This window comes from Heteronotia binoei, chromosome 2 (genome assembly GCF_032191835.1).
Source record: "Heteronotia binoei isolate CCM8104 ecotype False Entrance Well chromosome 2, APGP_CSIRO_Hbin_v1, whole genome shotgun sequence".
Lineage (NCBI taxonomy): Eukaryota > Metazoa > Chordata > Lepidosauria > Squamata > Gekkonidae > Heteronotia > Heteronotia binoei.
Genome location: NC_083224.1, coordinates 14,772,177 through 14,792,322, shown reverse-complemented (window position 1 = coordinate 14,792,322; position 20,146 = coordinate 14,772,177). Strand labels below are relative to the sequence as shown.

General features: G+C 50.7%; 1 protein-coding gene across 1 annotated transcript; it reads left to right on the top strand.

The window, feature by feature from the left end:
• The first annotated feature begins 6,334 nt into the window (after nt 1-6,334).
• On the top strand, nt 6,335-19,839 carry SOX18 (SRY-box transcription factor 18). Its single transcript, XM_060230605.1, has 2 exons — nt 6,335-6,853; nt 18,673-19,839. The coding sequence occupies exons 1-2, from the start codon at nt 6,364-6,366 to the stop codon at nt 19,548-19,550; spliced, it is 1,368 nt and encodes a 455-aa protein (XP_060086588.1). The 5' UTR covers nt 6,335-6,363; the 3' UTR covers nt 19,551-19,839.
• Nucleotides 19,840-20,146: the final 307 nt, after the last annotated feature.

The window sequence follows — 20,146 nt, the reverse complement described above, 5'->3', positions numbered from 1 at the left end:
AGGTGCCAGAGCTTATTAGCATAGCTCACTTGCATATGTCACACAACCCCTAACATCACTGGGAAAGGAAAGGTCCCCTGCGCAAGCACCAGTCGTTTCCGAATCTGGGGTGACGTTGCTCTCACAAGGGGCGTTTTCGCACTGACCTTAATCGGTAGCGACGCCCCTCTTCAGCGCGCAGGATCTGCCCGGATTTCGCACCAATTGCCGCAGAGCACCCGGAAGAGCCGGAAAGTCCCGCGGCTTTTGCGGCGCAAATGGAAACCGCCAAAATCCAGTTTCCATTTGCGCCGCAAAAGCCGCGGGACTTTCCGGCTCTTCCGGGTGCTCCGCGGCAATTGGTGCGAAATCCGGGCTGATCCTGGGCGCTGAAGAGGGGCGTCGCTGCCGATTAAGGTCAGTGCGAAAACGCCCAATGTTTTTACAGCAAACTTTTTAATGGGGTGATTTGCCATTGCCTTCCTCAGTCATCTACATTTCCCCCCTAGCAAGCTGGGTACTAATTTTACTGACCCTGCAAGGATGGAAGGCTGAGTCAACCTCGAGCCGGCTACCTGAAAACCCAGCTTCCGCCGGAGATCGAACTCAGGTCGTGAGCAGAGCTTAGGACTGCAGTGCTTCAGCTTTAGCACTCTGCTAAATTATATCAGCTCAGCCTTTACCTTAAAATGCTTCTTGGATTATAATTGTCCCTTGGACTGCAAGAAGATCACATCAGTCAGTCCTAAGGGAAACAACCCGGACTGTTCCTTGGAAGGTCAGATGCTGAAGCGAAGCTCAAACTCTTTGGCCACCCAATGAGAAGGGAGCATTCGCTGGAGAAGACCCTGATGCTGGGAATCAAACCCGGTTCTCCCAGAGAAGAGTCTGCACACTTCACCACTACACCAAACTGGCTCTCTTTGAGTGGGGATTCAAACCTGGCTCTTCCAGGTCCTAATCCAGCACTCTAACCCGGGGTGTCAAACATGCAGCCCGGGGGCCGAATTAGGCCCCCAGAGGGCTATCAGGCCCCCGAGCAACTGGCTGTCATCTGCTTCCTTCTCCCTCTCTCTTGCTTGCTCAATCACACAGGAGCTAGAGAGCAAAGTTTCTATTTTCTCCATTGGCTGAGGCTCCTCCCCCTCCTGGTTCCCGAGGGACAAAAGAAAAGAGCCAGAGCTTCCTTCGCCAGGTTCCCTGGATCCCGTGGGAGAAATACAAAGAAAGCACCTTAAAGACCAACAAGTACTAATGCTTTAAGCATGTTTTCTTTTAAGCGTTAAAACGCTTGGGGCTCTTTAGCTTGGAGAAACGTCGACTGCGGGGTGACATGATAGAGGTTTACAAGATTATGCGTGGGATGGAGAAAGTAGAGAAAGAAGTACTTTTCGCCCTTTCTCACAATACAAGAACTCATGGGCATTCTTTACCCAAAGGGTGATTAACACGTGGAATTCACTGCCACAGGAGGTGGTGGCGGCTACAAGCATAGCCAGCTTCAAGAGGGGGTTAGATAAAAATATGGAGCAGAGGTCCATCAGTGGCTATTAGCCACAGTGTGTATATATATGTATACGTGTGTGTGTGTGTGTGTATATATATATATATATATATATATATATATATATATATATATATATATATATATATACATACATACAGAGTGTTGGACTGGATGGGCCACTGGCCTGATCCAACAGGGCTTCTGTTATGCTCTTATGTGACACAGAGTGTTGGACTGGATGGGCCACTGGCCAGATCCAACATGGCTCCTCTTATGTTCTTATGTGACACAGAGTGTTGGACTGGATGGGCCATTGGCCTGATCCAACAGAGCTTCTCTTATGTTCTTATGTGACACAGAGTGTTGGACTGGAGGGGCCACTGGCCTGATCCAACATGGCTTCTGTTATGTTCTTATGTGACACAGAGTGTTGGACTGGATGGGCCACTGGCCTGATCCAACAGGGCTTCTCTTATATTATGTGACACAGAGTGTTGGACTGGATGGGCCACTGGCCTGATCCAACAGGGCTTCTCTTATGTTCTTATGTGACACAAAGTGTTGGACTGGATGGGCCACTGGCCTGATCCAACAGGGCTTCTCTTATGTTCTTATGGGACACAGAGTGTTGTACTGGAGGGGCCACTGGCCTGATCCAACAGGGCTTCTCTTATGTTCTTATGTGACACAAAGTGTTGGACTGGATGGGCCACTGGCCTGATCCAACAGGGCTTCTCTTATGTTCTTATGTGACACAGAGTGTTGGACTGGATGGGCCCTTGGCCTGATCCAACATGGCTTCTCTTATGTTCTTATGGGACACAGAGTGTTGTACTGGAGGGGCCACTGGCCTGATCCAACAGGGCTTCTCTTATGTTCTTAAGGGTTTTTTTTTTAAAAAAAAAATTTTGTGTCCCTTAAAAAGTTTTTATCTCTGCTACCTAATCTTAAATAGGTACACACATGGCCCGGCCCGACAAGATCTCATTTGTGTCAGATCCGGCCCTCATAACAAATGAGTTCGACACCCCTGCTCTAACTACTACACCCGCTTGGCTCCACTCAGTAGCATCTCTAGCACAGATCCATGTCTGAATTGCAAGTAGATGCTGCCCTAGGAAAACACCAGCTCAGTGCTTGGACATTCCAAGTGGGCTGACTTGGAAAGAAGCTTCGTTGATTTCAGGGAGACGCGGCTCCCAAGGAATTAAGCTTGGGGTTGGTTTTGTGTGTGTGTGTGTGTGCGGTTATGGCTGTGAACCGACAAGGAGCTGGTTAACTCTGCATCCTCTCGGAGTCCGCCCTCCCCACTCCCAGCAGTGTCCAAAGATGCCGCATACCAATGACGGGTTCTGCGCTTCCCCTCTCCAAACCCTTGAGGTCTGCAAACGAACCCCCAGACTGAAATCTGAAACTTTGCATGGACTGGAATGGGGGGCATTGAGCTGCGCGGGAGAGCAGCGGTGGGAGACTGCACGCTATGGTTGGGGGGGGGGGTGTTGTGTCTGGAACTGATTTGGACGTGGTCCTGTATTTAACCCCAAACAAAACAAACAGCCCACCCCTTCCCCGTTTACTCTTCGGCTTCTAGAAGAAAACAACTGGCCGAGTTCCTTGCAAGTCTTTCCCTTCGGGTTTGTGAATGCCCTCTCTTCGTTCCGAGCCCTCTCTAAGCTTCTCCAAGCTGACATTGGCCATGGGGAGGGCCTACAGGTCAGCAGCGTAGCCTGTGTGCTTTGGGCTGTGAGGATCTCAGGTTGCAGAGCTCTTGCAAGATCTCCGCTGAAGATCTTGAGAAGCGGTTGCAAGAGGACATCCATGATAGCTCAGCTGAATGGCAGGACTCAGCATCAAACAAGTTCAGAAGTCAACCCAACCCAACCACTGGCTTGCGTACGCTGAGACAGATGCTACCACTCTCGGTTGGGTTGCTGACCTGGAGATGCTCTGGAGTTCCATCGGATCTCCAGATGAAAGAGATCAGTTCCCCTGGAGACAATGGCCGGCGAAGCAGTAGTACAGCATCTGCTTGGCTACAGGAAGGTCCCAGGTTCAATCCCCGTCATCTCCAGTTGAAAGGACCAAGCAGTAGGTGATGTGAAAGACGTCAGCCTGAGACCTTGGGAGAGCTGCTGCCAGTTGGAGTAGACAACACCAAGACCGATTATTCACTAGGCTTGTTCCGTTCTCAGAGTCTCCCCGCCCCCTCCCTGGCACTTCTGTTCGATTCTGCACAAGCTGCCGTGGGGCTGCAACTTGCCCTGCTTCTTTCTTGTGGCAAGCAAGATCCTCCAAAAACCAGTTTCTGCTTGCCATGGGAAAGAGGCAAGGCAAGTCTCTGTTTGCTGGCCACTGCGTGAGAAAATAGGCTGGACTGGACCCTCACTGCTCTGATCCAGCAGGACTCTTCTGACGTTCTTATGAGGGCCTCAGCCTCTATGCCCTGTTGTTGGCCCTTCAGAGGAACTGGTTGGCTGCTGTGTGAGACAGGAGGCTGGACAAGATGGACCACTGATTTGATCCAGCAGGGCTCTTCTGATGTTTTTATGAGGGCCTCGGCCTCTATGCCCTGTTGTCGGCCTTCCAGAGGAACTGGGTGGCCACTGTGTGAGACAGGAGGCTGGACTAGATGAACCCTTGCTGGTCTGATCCAGCAGGGCTCTTCTGATGTTCTTATGAAGGCCTCGGCCTCTCTGCCCTGTTGTTGGCCCTCCAGAGGAACTGGATGGCCACTGTGTGAGACAGGATGCTGGACTAGATGGACCCTCACTGGTCTGATCCAGCAGGGCTCTTCTGAAGTTCTTATGAAGGCCTCAGCCTCTGTGCCTTGTTGTTGGCCCTCCAGAGTAACTGGTTGGCCATTGCGTGAGACAGGATGCTGGACAAGATGGACCACTGGTCTGATCCAGCAGGGCTCTTCTGATGTTCTTATAAAGGCCTCACCCTCTATGCCCTGCTGTTGGCCCTCTGGAGGAGCTGTTTGGCCAGTGCGTGAGACCGGACTAGCTGAACCTCTGGTCTGATCCAGTAGGACCTCTTCTTATGTTCTTATAGTCCCCAGAGGAGGTCTGGGGATGAACAGGCAGACCCACCACCGTGGGTTTTGCTGCATTCCTGAGGAGGAACACAATATTTCAGGGTGAGTCTAGAGGAAGATTCCAGAGTCAAAATTGGTTATTTACCCAACGTTGGCTACCTTGGGGGTCAGCGGGTCTCTGATCATGCCTTTCATCTGGAGCCTATCTGCACATTCAGCTGCAGGAAAGTACAAGAGGGAGACTCCCAAGTCTGTCCTGTTCTCGTGGAAAGAGACAGCTTCAGGGCAGTGCCAAAAGTCTAGAGAGAGAGTCCATGGATGGGGATCCATTGGAGGGCACAGGGGCCGGAAGGAGAGCTGCAAGCATGAATCCGCAAAACCACCAGGTTAACTACTATGGATAGAGGGTTGCCACATCCAATTCAAGAAATATCTGGGGACTCTGGGGGTGGAGTCAAGAGACATTGGGGGTGGAACCAGGAGCAAGGGTATGACAAGCATTATTGAACTCCAAAGGGAGTTCTGGCCATCACATTTAACGAGACCGCACACCTTTTAAATACCTTCCCTCCATTGGAAATAATGGGTGATAGGGGCACCTTCTTTTGGGGCTTATAGAATTGGACCCCCTGGTCCAATCTTTTTGAAACTTGGTGCCTCTGCCTCAAAAATACGGCCCCTCCAGAGCCTCAGATACCCGTGGATCAATTCTCCGTTGTACCCTATGGGGAATCGGTCTCTGTAGGGCATGACGCCATGTCCAGCAGACATTTCCCTCCCTGCCACCCCGCTTTCTGATGACCCTGAAAGGGGGAGGGGCTCCAAACCAGGGGATCTCCTGCCCCCACCTGGGGATTGGCGACCCTACTCAAGGCGCATCCCCATTTCCCTTCCACTGCCCCTCACTCCTTCCGCGCACACCCAAATTCCGTCTTCCTCGCCCCAGAGCCAAACCCACTCAAGCACCAGCACCGGTTTCCCGCGGAGAAAGGCCTCCTAGAACTCTCCCGCAACGCCACCGCCTCGCGCGCTCCGACGGCGCACAAACCCCCCCCCCAGCAAAAACGCGTTCACACGTGCCATGCGAGTTCCGTGTACGGAGCGGCCAGGGATTTCTTTTTTTTGCCGTCGAAGAAGCGAGCGTTGGTCTTCCCTGCGAGCAAGAGCAACGAAGAGCCTTTCTTTCTTTTGTAAAGAAGCCTTTTAAAACAATCAAAGCCGACCGCAAAGCCACCAAGAAAGCCCCCCCCTTCCTCTCCAAGGGGGCCTCCCCCCCTTTTTTCCTGCGGTTTGCAAGAACCTTGGCGCTGTTTGCAAAAGGGACTCCCCCCCCCCCCTTTCTCCTTTCCTGCCGCAAAACCCATTGCTGATTCCCGGGGGGTGTGGGGGGGGGGGAGAAAACAGACGTCCGCGCAGCTCTTTCCAAACCGTCCCTCCCTCCTCCCCACTTTCCTACTGGACCACCAGGATCCCTCCTCCCCTCGCCTCTTCCTTCCTCCGGGGGAGGAGGGGAACCCGGATTCTTTATATGGGGCCCCCCTTCGACGTTTGCCTCTTTTCCACCCATTTCTCCTCGCCTGGAGTATTTTTTGGGGGGGGTTGCAATTTCCCCGATTTTTTTTTCCCCTTCCCCTGCGCGTTTTTTGGGAGAGGGTCGCTCGCTTTCCTCCAAACCCGTGGCTCCGATTGAAATTTTTTTTTTCCCTGGGCCGCTTTTGCGCCCCGCGATTCCTCCGCCGCCTCGTTCGCCCCAGAAAAGGGCCCCGATTCTCTCCCCCCCGGCCGGCCGCCTCCTTCTGATCTGACCCCCCGCTCTCCACCAAAGGCGCGTCCAGCTGGAATGAATATATCTGAGCCCAGCTTCTGCAGAGAGGAATTCTCCCAAGCGCCCAGCGACTTTTCATGGGGAGCCGCAGCGCCCGCAGCCGCCGCCGCCGGAGCGCCCGCCTCTGAGCCGGGGCTCGCCTACCCGCAGCCCGCCAGCCGGAGCTCCAGCTCGGCGGAGGAGGAGGAAGAGCCAGTGCCGGCCTTTCCATTGCGCCCTGGTTGCGCCCCAGCCCAGGCGGCGGCCGGCGGAGGAGGAGCTGCACTAGCCCGAGAGCCCGGCGGCGGCGCGCTCCTGGGATCGGCCTCCAGCCGCTCGCCCAGCCCGGACGACGCCGGCTATGGCTACAGCTCCGGCTCGGGCCGCTCCGAGGCCGGCAAAGGGGGAGACGACTCCCGCATCCGGCGCCCCATGAACGCCTTCATGGTGTGGGCCAAGGACGAGAGGAAGCGGCTGGCCCAGCAGAACCCGGACCTGCACAACGCCGTGCTGAGCAAGATGCTGGGTAAGGCGGGCAGGGGGCTGGCCGGAGGAACCGGCCGCGGTTGTTGGGTTTGGGTTTCAGCCCGCCCGCGCTCCCGGGTTCGGGCTCTGCGCTCAGGCGCGCTCCCCCCGGGGGGGGAAAAAAAACCGCACTTTTAATCCGCTTTCAGGGCACTTTCCAACTGGGGTTTTGCCGGTTCGCACCTGGTCTCTTTCTCACACACTAAATAATGTGCTTGCAATGCACTTTGCAACTGGGAGCGCCTTCGCACGGGCTCAATAATGCACGTGCAATCCGCTTTCAGTGCACTTGGCAACTGGGAGCGCCTTCGCACATGCTCAAAAATGCACGTGCAATCCGCTTTCAGTGCACTTGGCAACTGGGAGCGCCTTCGCACATGCTCAAAAATGCACGTGCAATCCGCTTTCAGTGCACTTGGCAACCGGGAGCGCCTTCCCACATGCTCAATAGTGCACGTGCAATCCGCTTTCAGTGCACTTGGCAACTGGGAGCGCCTTCGCACATGTTCAATAATGCACGTGCAATCTGCTTTCAGTGCATTTGGCAACTGGGAGCGCCTTCCCACATGCTCAATAATGCACGTGCAATCCGCTTTCAGTGCACTTGGCAACCGGGAGCGCCTTCCCACATGCTCAATAGTGCACGTGCAATCCGCTTTCAGTGCACTTGGCAACTGGGAGCGCCTTCCCACATGCTCAGTAATGCACGTGCAATCCGCTTTCAGTGCATTTGGCAACTGGGAGCGCCTTCCCACATGCTCAGTAATGCACGTGCAATCCGCTTTCAGTGCACTTGGCAACTGGGAGCGCCTTCGCACATGCTCAATAATGCACGTGCAATCCACTTTCAATGCATTTGGCAATTGGGAGCGCCTTCACACCTGCTAAATAATGCAGTTTCAATCCAGGTCGGCAGCAGTTTGCAAGTGGACTTTGCCATGTCAGGCAATAAAAGTACATTGAGAGTAAAGTATTTCGTGTGAATGAAAGCGCCCTAAGTTTTGTGGTGTGAAACGGTAAGCTCCATTTGCGGATGGTCACTGAGGTGGACTCAAACGGCTTTATTTAGCAGATGTGAAAGCGCTCACAGTAAAACCCAGTTGGAAGTGGATTGAGTTCAAGTGCATTATCGTATGTGTGTGTGTGATTAGGAGTCTTTTAGTACGTGGTTCTCCCCCCCCCCTCCTTTTTCTTAGAACAGCCCTGCAAGGTAAACCCAATGGAGAAAGATTGTGGCAGTGTTTGTGGTAGAATCCAGGATTCGAAACGGGGGTTTTCCAGAACCCTAGTCCGCTGTTCTGCTACACCAAGCTGCTTTTCACCTCTCCTGGCTGAAATTCTCCTTCCTCTTCTCCAGAAGGGAGCGGAGGAGCAGGGACTGCAGGAAGACATAGTTCCTACAGCACGCAATGGTTTGTGGAACTCCCCGACACAATATGTGAAAGGTGCTGGGTTAGATGGCCTTTTGGATTGGGAGGAATTGGCCCTGTTCCTGTTGCAGCGAATGCCAAAGTTCCATCTAATTTCCCCTCTCCTACTGAGTTGGAGAGGTTCACATCCCAACCAGAACTGCTGCAGTCTTCAATTGGGCAGCGCAAGACCCTGCTCGACTCCAGATTGCTGCAGAGCGGGGCTTTTTCTGTTCATGAACTGCCACCCGCCCACCGCTGAGAGCAAACGCTGACTGTCACCTGTACATCCTGCTTGTACAGGTGCTTGTGCATCTGTTCGTAAGAAAGAGCCAACACATGTTCATTTTACAGATGAAATGGGGGACCAAAAATGTACATAAGAGAAGCAATGTTGGATCAGGCCAATGGCCCATCCAGTTCAACACTCTGTGTCACACAGTGGCCAGAAAAACCCAAGTACCATCAGGAGGTCCACCAGTGGGGCCAGGACACTAGAAGCTTTCACACTGTCCCCCCTCCCCCCCGCCCAAGAACCAAGAATACAGAGCATCTCTGCCCCAAACAGAGTTCCAACAATACGCTGTGGCTAATAGCCACTGATGGACCTCTGCTCCAAACGTTGATCCAGTCCCCTCTTGAAGCTGTCTATGCTGGCAGCCGCCGCCACCTCCCGTGGCAGTGAATTCCACACATTAATCACCCTTTGGGTGAAGGACTTCCTTTTATCCGTTCTAACCCGACTGCTCAGCAATTTCATTGAATGTCCACGAGTTCTCGTACTGTGAGAAAGGGAGAAAACGACTTCTTTCTCTACCTTCTCCATCCCATGCATAATCTTGTCAACCTCTATCATGTCACCCCTCAGTCGACCCCAAGCGTTTTAGCCTTTCTTCACAGGGAAAGCGTTGCAACCCCTTGAATCATTCTAGTTGCCCTTTTCGGGACTTTTTCCAATGCTGTAATATCTTTTTCGAGGTGCGGTGACCAGAATGTGGCTTCAGGTGGGTAGCTGGGTTGTTCTGCAGTGAAAGAGGTAGATTTCGAATCCAGGAGCGCTTTAGGGACCGACAACATTTTGGGGTTATAAGCTTTTGAGAGTCAGAAGCTGGCTCTGGATAATTGTGGCGCTGAAATCCCCCATGCAGCTGTACCTGCCTTGAACGTAACGTTAGAAGCACTCAACGCAAGTACAAAGAAGAATTAAGTGTATGCTGTTCACAGGTTATGTGCACGCATGCTGTAAACTGAGCTGGATTCTCTGCGCCGTCGCTGTAACTTGCCAAAAGGGCTGTAACATCTGCCAAAGGCTACATACACCCTCTCTCTTCCTAGATGTAAAGGATCGGCAGAGTCTGTTTCGATGTATCTGATGAAGTGTGTGCGTGCACGTGAAAGCTTCTACCCAGAATAAAAACTTGTTGGGCTTTGTGGTGCCGCCGGACTCAAACATCGTTCTGTGGCTTCAGACCAGCGCACCTGGATCAGCACCACCTGAATCAGTAGCTCTAACAGAGAGAAAGGAAGGAGTCTGCTTTGCATACCAGTCCCTTCAACAAACAGTGATGGAAAATGGGTGCCTGGGGGAAGATGAGAGCCAGTTTGGTGTAGTGGTTAAGTGAGCGGACGCTTATCTGGGAGAACCGGGTTTGATTCCCCACTCCTCCACTTGCGGCTGCCGGAATGGCCTTGGGTCAGCCGTAGCTTTCATAGGAGTTGTCCTTGAAAGGGCAGCTGCTGTGAGAGCTCTCTCCAGCCCCGCCCACCTCATAGGGTATCTGTTGTTTTTTGGGGGGGGAGGTAAAGAAGATTGTGAGCCGCTCTGAGATTCTGAGTATAGGGTGGGATATAAATCCAATATCATCATCTTCTTCTTCCTTTTTGCCTGGCTTCCCTGAGAAATCAGGCTAGCCACTGCTAAGAACAGGGCTCTGGGTTGGATAGACCTTGCACAGACTTTTGTCTAACCTTGAGCTTTCTAGGTTGCTGGACAAGGTCCAGTCCCGAGATCGATTCCCCCTCCTCTTGCTTCAATTGAAGCGAGATTTCTAGCGCATTCAGGGCTGTTAGGGAGGGAGGCGATGGGGAGAATAAAATTCTGGGTCACCGGAGGACTCCCGTCATCTGGTCAAGGGAGGTGGGTTGTCGTCAGGCGATGTTTGGGTTGGGTCTAAGACGTGCATAGAGTCCCTAGCTCCTTTCCACTCCCCGAATCTCGGCTTTTATCGAATGGAGCAAGTGGTGCAATGAATGCAGAGCTTGCCTTGCTTTCCATGTGATACTTAAGAGGCAAACGGGCTCACCATTGGGACTTTATGGTTGCGCAGTATCGCAATTCAAACTGAATTGCTACCGATGCAAAAGGAAAATTAGCGTCAGCATGTGGTGGGTAGCTTATTTGTGCAAAACTGGGGGAATACTTTTCCCTCACCAGTCCAGTGTCTTTTTTACATTGACCCTGTAATGGCTTTTCCCGCCACACCGAACACATCACAAATACCTGTGAACTTCCCCATATGCCTTGCGATGCACAACTAGATTTGAGTCTGGTAGGACTTTAGAAACCAACAATATTTTCGGGGTATAACCTTCTAAGAGTCAAAACTCTCCTGTTATCAGGCGCAAAGATTTGAGTCTTGAAATCTTAAACCTTGCTGAAATATAGGGTGTGACTGACTCGAATCTTGCACTTTGAATCGAAACGGGAGCTTGGCTTTCAAAACGGGAGCGAAGCTGAAACGTGGAGAGAGGCGTGAAGACCCTCTAAAGCAGTGGAGATTTCTACTGTGTTGTGAGTTGGGAACAAAGAATGGGATAGTTGGCTATTCCTTTGCATTCTTAATTTGGGTGGTTAAAAATCAAAGAGGGGTGTGTTTTCACCCTCGTATTTTAAAAGCTGGTTTATGGCACCTGCAAGGATTCTCACTGGTAGTTACCTTCCCTTCCTCTCCCCATAGCAGACACCCTGTGAGGTAGGGTGGGACTGAGAGAGCCCTGAGAGAACTGTGACTGACCCAAAGTCACCCAACTGGCAGCATTTGGAGGAGGAGTGGGGACTCAAACTCAGTTCACCATATTTGACTCCCCTGCACTTAACCGCTACACCAAGGACACTGTCCTGGGAGTGAGCCCCATTGAATAAAACAGGACTTGCTTCTGAGTAGACCTGCTTTGTGAACCAGTTGTGTGGAGCCACTGGCCTGTAGGAAGGGAAACTGGCCAGCTGGCAGTAAAATCTAGCTGTGCGCAGCACCGACTGGCTAGCGCTTGTACCATCACACACACCCTTTCGATCCCTGGTGCAGTTTTTTAAGAGCGCACTGTTGTTAAGCACAAAGATAAAGCAGTGAATGAATGGCTAGGTGCTCATGGTGAATTTAAAAAAGAAAGACAGCCCAGTTTAAGACAAAGATGGAAAGCTGAGATCTGTGATCAAATTGTTGATAAGAAGTGAAGAATAGGGTACAAAACCAACTCTTCTTAGAACTGCAGCCTCAACCTATCAATCACTACTCCATCTATATACAAACTTACTGTCTGTCCTGAGAAAGACATTGTTTGGATTTAGCCAAAATCCAGTGTGATTTCAACCTATCATTTGAATCTTAGATAAGCACAACACAAACACTGATTTAATAGTCCAAACACCTTCTTGCCCGAGCCTTATTTTCTGTCGCATACTAATGTTTCACAATCTGCTTTGGCCGATGCAGCTATCTGTTGGCTGGATCGGGGCAAAGTTACGTTTTTTCACCGGATGCTAGCTCACGGGCTTGGAAGACGCTCTGTCTGCAACTCACCGAGTTCTGGAAAATGTCCTCAAAGGGAGTTGACTTTGGACGCGGTGAATCGCGATCCGGACGTGCTTCCACCTTCGCGAGTCCAGTCGCTGATGGTGTGATTAGAGGAGACGCCTTTGAAGGCTTTGAATGGGAATCTCCATCAGGGTGGATTTGATTTAAATCAAATTGATTTAAATCATAGTTTTCTGCATAAAGACTCTCTTTTACGGCCTGCTGCAATTATAGATTTTCTCCTCCAGGGAAAGAATAATGTGATAAACTTCGGGTTATACACACAAAAGATCCAAAGTCTTGTGGAGTATTCTGCTCAAAAAGTTTCACTTTCATTTTTACTGGTTGCACCTCCTTCCTCACACTTAAGTTTCTTCTTGTGCAGATCTATTCCACTCCGAGCAATCTTTTTCAATTCATTAAACTTTTTGAAACTTGGCACTTAAGGGTTGATTCTGTATACATAGGTTAGTATGTCAACTCGGTTCATTTTTTAACATTTCTGCTGCGTAGAAGAGGCATGTGATCTCTGCAAATTACAGTTTTGAGAACTGCAAAACCAAGCATCTGTGTTCTGTGATAATATCTTGTAGACAGGGAAACTGCCCAGTAACCTTACAGAAACCTCTGGAAGAGCATGACATTGTGCATGGAATTTATTACCAAAAAATTTAAACGTTGCATGAATATACAGCCTTATGCTTCAGAATTAAAAACGAATCATTATTTCACGATGGAATAACCTTTGGATGATGATATATTTTCCTCAAAAAGCATTTTATTTAAAAAATTGGATTTAAATTTTTAAAAAATCCGATTAAAAAAAAACATTGCTTTTTATTCACCCTGGTCTCTATCCACAATACTGGACCAGTGCCGGATTAAATCCTATGGAGGCCCCTAGGCGGTCAAAATCTTGCGGAACCCCACGCAAATGATCTTAGAATCTGAGTGCCCACCCCACGGCCCCCAGTGCAGCCTGCGGGCACCTTCTTAAAAGCCCCTTTTACTAAACCGTGGGGGAGAGGCAGAGAGAGGCAAACTTGGCAACTACGACAGCAGCTGTACCAGGCGAGTCGAGCAAGGAGCGGCTCAGTTGCTGGCTGGGAGGGCTGCAAGCAGGGAGAAACGGGGGGAGGGGGGGAGGAAGCCGGCCTGGGGCCCTTAAAGGCATGGGGCCCATAGGTCAGTGCCTTCTTGGCCTAATTGCTAATCCAGCTCTGTGCTGGAACACAGCAATAGAACCTTCCGTACCTAAGAAAGTGACTTTAGAGGCCTACAGGCAGCCTTTTTGTAAGTTTGCGGTGTGCACACACTCTTTAGAGTCTGTTATTCATTCTAGCTGCTTGCCCCGACTTGTGTGATTGAAGATCTGTCCGATAGCAATCCCATCTCCCTTTCCCCTGCCTTTGATGAAGTGATCACGTTTACCAGTCATCCTTTTTTGTTCTTCCTTTTGAAGATCGATTGGGTTGTCCTCCCACGAGCAAGGACTGTATGAAAACTTCCGTTCGTCCCTCTTTGGGACGAAGCCAAACCCGCCAGATATTTCTCCTGTGTCTGTTTTTTGCCCTGTTCTGGATAGTCCAGGCTAGCCCGATCTCATCGGATCTTGGAAGCTAAACAGGATCAGCCCTGGTTGGTACTTGGATGGGAGACCTCCAAGGAAAACGGGTTGCTAGGCTGAAGAAAGTCACGGCGAACATTCCCTGAATGTCTCTTGCCACGAAAACCCTCTGGGGTCACCAGAAATTGACTGCTGCTCGATTTGACAGTACTTTCCATCTCCTCTCTTTTCGCCTTTGCCTATGGCAAAGTGCTTTCTCGCATCTGTTGGCCTGCAGAATTGGTATACTCTGCGCTTTTTCTGAAGCGGGAGCTCCTTTACATATTAGGCCACACCCCTCTTGTGTAGCCAATCCTCCCAAGAGCTTACACGGCTCTTAGTACAGGGCCTACTGTAAGCTTGTGGAGGATTGGCTACATCAGTGGTGTGTGGCCTAAAATGCAAAGGAGTTCCTGCTACAAAATAAAAGCCCTGGGTATACTCTGCGGCAAAAATGCTTGAAGCTAACCTCTTAAGGACAGGACAAAGTCTAAGTCCAGTGGCACCTTTAAGACTAACAAAGTTTAGTTCTGGGTGTAAGCTTTCGTGTGCCCGGCGCGCTTCTTCAGATACATTGAAACGGACTTCCGCAATCATTGCATATTGATAGAGAGAGGGTGGCAGCGTTAGTTGCCGTTAAGGACTGGTTAGAGTCAAGATGCGCAAGTAATTGGGTGATGAGCAGGGCTCTTTATCTAGCAGGAGCTCCTCTGCATATTAGGTCACGCCCCCTGATATAGCCAGTCGTCATGGAGCTTGCAGTAGGCCCTGTATGAAGAGCCCTCTAAGAAGAAGAAGAAGATATTGGATTTATATCCCGCCCTCCACTCCGAAGAGTCTCAGAGCGGCTCACAATCTCCTTTCCCTTCCTCCCCCACAACAGACATCCTGTGAAGTGGGTGGGGCTGGAGAGGGCTCTCACAGCAGCTGCCCTTTCAAGGGCAACCTCTGCCAGAGCTATGGTTGACCCAAGGCCATTCCAGCAGGTGCAAGTGGAGGAGTGGGGGAATCAAACCCGGTTCTCCCAGATAAGAGTCCGCACACTTAACCACTACACCAAACTGGCTCTTGGAGGATTGGCTACATCAGGGGGCGTGGCCTAATATGCAGAGGAGCTCCTGCTAGAAAAAGCCCTGGCGATGAGTATGGCTAAGGTTGGATTAAAGCTGTTGGTAACGCCTGCAAATAGCAGCAAATCACATGCAAATACTTATACATGCAAATACACGGCTACCCACCTGGAACTCTCCTCTCTTAAGGACAGGTCACTTTTACCCAAAAAAAGTTTATAGAGAAGGAAAAACTGTCGTTTCTTTACTGCGCCTTCATTTTCCTCCTGAAGCTAGCCAACTCGTTTGATTTCTTCCCTTTGTCTAGACAGCGCTTTAGTACGACATGATCTTTATTGATAGTTCATTGGAGATGGAAGAATCTAGTCCAAAAATTACTTTATTTCAGACTTTTTTAAAAAAACACACACACACAACAACCCTAGATTTTCAATTTAATTCACATTTTTATCTCAGTCTTTCTTCAGAGAACTAAAGAGAGTAGGGACGTGGTTCTACTCAGGGCTTTTCTTGTAGCAGGAAGAAGACGACGAAGAAGATATTGGATTTATATCCCGCCCTCCACTCTGAAGAGTCTCAGAGCAGCTCACAATCTCCTTTCCCTTCCTCCCCCACAACAGACACCCTGTGAGGTGGGTGGGGCTGAGAGGGCTCTCACAGCAGCTGCCCTTTCAAGGACAGAGCGGCCTACAATCTCCTTTCCCTTCCTTCCCCACAGTAGACACCATGTGAGGTGGGTGGGGCTGGAGAGGGCTCTCACAGCAGCTGCCCTTTCAAGCACAGAGAGCGGCCCACAACCTCCTTTCCCTTCCTCCCCCACAATAGACACCCTGTGAGGTGGGTGGGGCTGAGAGGGCTCTCACAGCAGCTGCCCTTTCAAGGACAACCTCTGCCAGAGCTATGGCTGACCCAAAGCCCTGCTAGCAGGTGCAAGTGGAGGAGTGGGGAATCAAACCCAGTTCTCCCAGGTAAGAGTCCAACACTTAACCACTACACCAAACTGGCTCTCCAACTGGAGCTCCTTTGCATATTAGGCCACACCCTCCTGATGTAGCCAGTCCTCCAAAAGCTTACAGGGCCTACTGTAAGCTGCAGGAGGGTTGGCTACGTCAGGAGGGTGTGGCCTAATATGCAAAGTAGTTCCTGCTACAAAATAAGCCCTGGTTCTACTTTCCCTATTTTATCGCTTAGCAATCCTGGGAGGCAGGTTAGGCTGAAAGAGATTAACTGGTGCAAGATGACCCATTGAGCTTTATGGCATCAGTTCAACCTTGGTGTCTGAAAACCTTCAGATGCCTCACCCGCCGTCCCGCATGGCTCCCCATGAATTCCTCAGCCATCTGAACAGCATTAACCACAACAGTGCAACGTTTAAACGCTTAAACTTAACAAAATATAAATGTCAGGATAACCATAAAAACATCTTAACCGGCAGCCGCTCCCTTGAAACTCTAAAATTAAACGGTGTAGCCTCAACAGCAGTTGGCAGAATAAATTGCGGTTCTTCGGGAGAGAAGCAGGCTAAATAGTCCGGGCTAGCCGAATCTGGTCAGATCTCAGAAGCAAAGCGGGGTTGGCTTTGGCGACTTGTTGGATGGGAGACCGCCAAGGAAGTCAAGCTAGGGTCGTTCTGCAGAGGCAAGCAATGGCAAACCACCTCTGCTCACCTCTTGCCTTGAAAACCCTACGGGGTCACCATAAACCATAGGGTGGTGGTCACTTGATGACAATTATCATTATCACTTGGTGAAGATGGGGAGGGGTCTGGAGACCACGTCCTATGAAGAAAGGTTGAAGGAACGGGGAATGTTTAGCCTGGAGAGGAGGCGGCCGAGAGGAGATACGATTACCATCTTCAAGTCCTTGAACGGCTGTTGTGTAGAGGAGGGTGCGGAATTGTTTTCCGTGGCCCCAGAAGGTAGGACCAGAACCAGTGGGTTGAAATTAAATCAAAAGAGTTTCCGGCTCAACATGAGGAAGAACTTCCTGACCGTTAGAGCAGTTCCTCAGTGGAACAGGCTTCCTCCTCGGAAGACAGTGGGCTCTCCTTCCTTGGAGGTTTTTAAACAGAGGCTGGATGGCCATCTGACAGCAATGAAGATCCTGTGAATTTAGGGGGAGGTGTTTGTGAGTTTCCTGCATTGTGCAGGGGGTTGGACTAGATGGCCCTGGAGGTCCCTTCCAACTCTAGGATTCTATTAGGAAGAACTTCCTGACCGTTAGAGCGGTTCCTCAGTGGAACAGGCTTCCTCCTCGAGAGATGGTGGGCTCTCCTTCCTTGGAGGTTTTTAAACAGAGGCTGGATGGCCATCTGACAGCAATGAGGATCCTGTGAATTTAGGGGGAGGTGTTTGTGAGTTTCCTGCATTGTGCAGGGGGTTGGACTGTGGAGGTCCCTTCCAACTATGATTCTATGACACCTGTCGATTATCACTTGATGACACTCCATTGTCATTATCACTTGAAGACAATTATATCATGTGGTGCTCTGATCTGAATGGCCAGGCTAATACGATTTCATCAGATCTCAGAAGCTAAACAGGGTGGGCCCGGATCAGTTTTTGAATAGGAGGCCACCAAGGAAGCCCAGGGTTTCTCTGCAGACGCATGCAGTGGCAAGCTACCCCTGTTCGTCTCTTGCCTTGAAAACTCTGTGCGGTTGCTGTAAGTTAGCTGAGATTTGACAACGCCTTCCAGCGTCACCATATTATGTGGGAGAGCTGGTAGGGCGGGAGTACCCTATCTGTCAGGGAACTCCTACAAGCTCAGGTTATTTAAAAAAATGGTACATGACAACAGTTCCCTGCCTCACGGCATAATTTGAACCTTGGCCTCTGAAAACCTTCAGATGCTTCACCCGCTGTCCTACATGGCTCTCCATGAATTCCTGAGCCATCTGGAACAACAGTAACCGCACTTCTGATGTAGTCCTGCTCGTTTCTGATGTAGACCCTTAGCCCAGGTCTTCGCCACCCCCCTGTTGGTGGAACCAACTGCCATAGGAGGTCAGAGCCTTGCAGGACCTCGCCCAGTTCCGCATGGCCTGCAAGACAACACTTTTTTGGTTAGCCTTTAAGTAAAGTGCCGGCTAGCCTCATAAGAAGATAAGAGAAGCCATGTTGGATCAGGCCAATGGCCCATCCAGTCCAACACTCTGTGTCACACAGTGGCCAAAATATATATATACACACATACACACACTGTGGCTAATAGCCACTGATGGACCTCTGCTCCATATTTTTATCCAATCCCATCTTGAAGCTGGCTATGCTTGTAGCCGCCGCCACCTCCTGTGGCAGTGAATTCCACATGTTAATCCCCCTTTGGGTGAAGAAGTACTTCCTTTTATCCGTTTTAACCCGACTGCTCAGCAATTTCATTGAATGCCCACGAGTTCTTGTATAGGGAGAAAAGGACTTCTTTCTCTACCTTCTCCATCCCATGCATAATCTTGCAAACCTCTATCATGTCACCCCGCAGTCAACGTTTCTCCAAGCTAAAGAGCCCCAAGCGTTTTAACCTTTCTTCATAGGGAAAGTGTTCCAAACTTGGAATCATTCCTAGTTGCCCTTTTCTGGACTTTTTCCAGTGCTATAATATCCTTTTTGAGGTGCGGTGACCAGAATTGCACACAGTACTCCAAATGAGACCTCTAATTAAATTGCCGATACAGTAATACGAAAGGGCATGAAATGCCTTTGAAAATTTGATACTTAGCGCCAGACTGTTTTATTGCTTTATATTGCTTTAATTGTAATTGTTGAATCGATGTTTTATTGTCATTTCTTGTTTTCATTGTTGTGAGCCTCCCTTGAGCCTGCCTTCAGCTGGGAGGGCAGGATATAAATCTAAGAAATCTAATCTTCCGGGTATCTCAGCCCTTGGCTGTATTGCCGAGCTGCCGTAACTTCATGCCTCTTTTTGTTTTCTGGACTTTTCAGGCCAGTCGTGGAAAGCACTCAGTGCCAGCGACAAGCGCCCCTTCGTGGAAGAGGCAGAGCGGCTGAGGATCCAGCACCTTCAGGACCACCCCAACTACAAGTACCGCCCAAGGAGAAAGAAGCAGGCTAAGAAGATCAAGAGGATGGAGCCCAACATCCTTCTTCACAGCCTCTCCCAGTCTTGCAGCGACGGCTTCGGGCTGAACCCTCGCAACGCGGCCGGCAGCATCGCCCACCTGAGCCACACGCAGCCTCCCCCTCTCAACCACTTCCGCGAACTCCGATCGGTGGGCTCGGATATGGAAAACTATGGCCTGCCGACCCCAGAGATGTCCCCTTTGGACGTCTTGGAGCAGAGCGAGCCGGCCTTTTTCCCTCCGCACATGCAAGACGACTGCAACGTGATGTCCTTCCGGGGCTACCACCACCACCCCCCTCCGCCGCCCCAGGTGGAGTTTTCCCCAGAAAAAACCCTGGGGCGAAACGTGAGCATGGGCTACTCCCCGAATCCCTCGTCACACCTGGCTGATGCCTTGAGGACTCCCCACCCACCTGGCCTGTACTACAACCAGATGTGTGCCGGAGCTGCTGGCGGCCTCACGGCCCATTTGGGTCAGCTTTCCCCGCCTCCTGACTCTCACCATCTGGATGGCGTCGAGCACTTAAACCCCAACGAGCTTTGGACAGAAGTGGACCGCAACGAGTTTGACCAGTATTTGAATATGAGCAGGACTCGTCCCGAGGTTTCAGGCCTCCCTTATCATGTCTCCTTGTCCAAAGTGACTCCCCGAAGTCTCTCCTGTGAGGAAAGCAGCTTGATATCGGCCTTGTCTGACGCCAGCAGTGCCGTCTACTACAGCGCCTGTATCACTGGGTAGGGCTTCTCCTTTGGGCCACATCTTCACCGTGGAAAGAGCTTGAGGACATATCTACATTATAGACTGCTGTTCGGTTGGGCCACTACCTCTTTCCCAAGGGAACTCTGGGAATTGTAGTTCTCCAAAGCGGGACCGGAGTTCTCTAATAAAGAATTCTCAAGGTTGTCCGAACTATAATTCCCTGGATTCTTGGGGGGAAAGTGATGGCGGTTTAAATATGGATTTCAGCTCAGAGTGTAGATATGCCCTATGGAACTGGTAGCCCAGAAAGGCTTGTGCACTTTTTTTCCAAGGCCAGAATTGACTTGGTTTCCTTTCTCTCTCTCTGGGGATATGTTGCCTTCTCACAAACTGGTCCTTTGGCCAGTGGTAGGCAGAGGTTCGAGTGTCATGCACGTTCGTCCAGGATCAAGTGCTACTTTTTTGTGCAGCAAAGCAGATCTGACCTTCAAATTTGCCACTGTCACAACACCCAGAGTAGGGTTAGGGCTGCCCACCTCCAAGTTGGGCCTAGAGATCTCCTGGAATTACAGCAGATCTCCAGGCTACAGAGATCCCTGGAGAAAATGGCTGCTTTGGAGGGTTGAGTTGGTGTC

Excerpts from the sequence above, each read along its gene's own strand:
- SOX18 (XM_060230605.1), top strand. The coding sequence starts at position 6,364 with ATGAATATATCTGAGCCCAGCTTCTGCAGAGAGGAATTCTCCCAAGCG. Across the intron at positions 6,854-18,672 it reads CGTGCTGAGCAAGATGCTGG|GCCAGTCGTGGAAAGCACTC; the intron begins GTAAGGCGGGCA and ends TGGACTTTTCAG.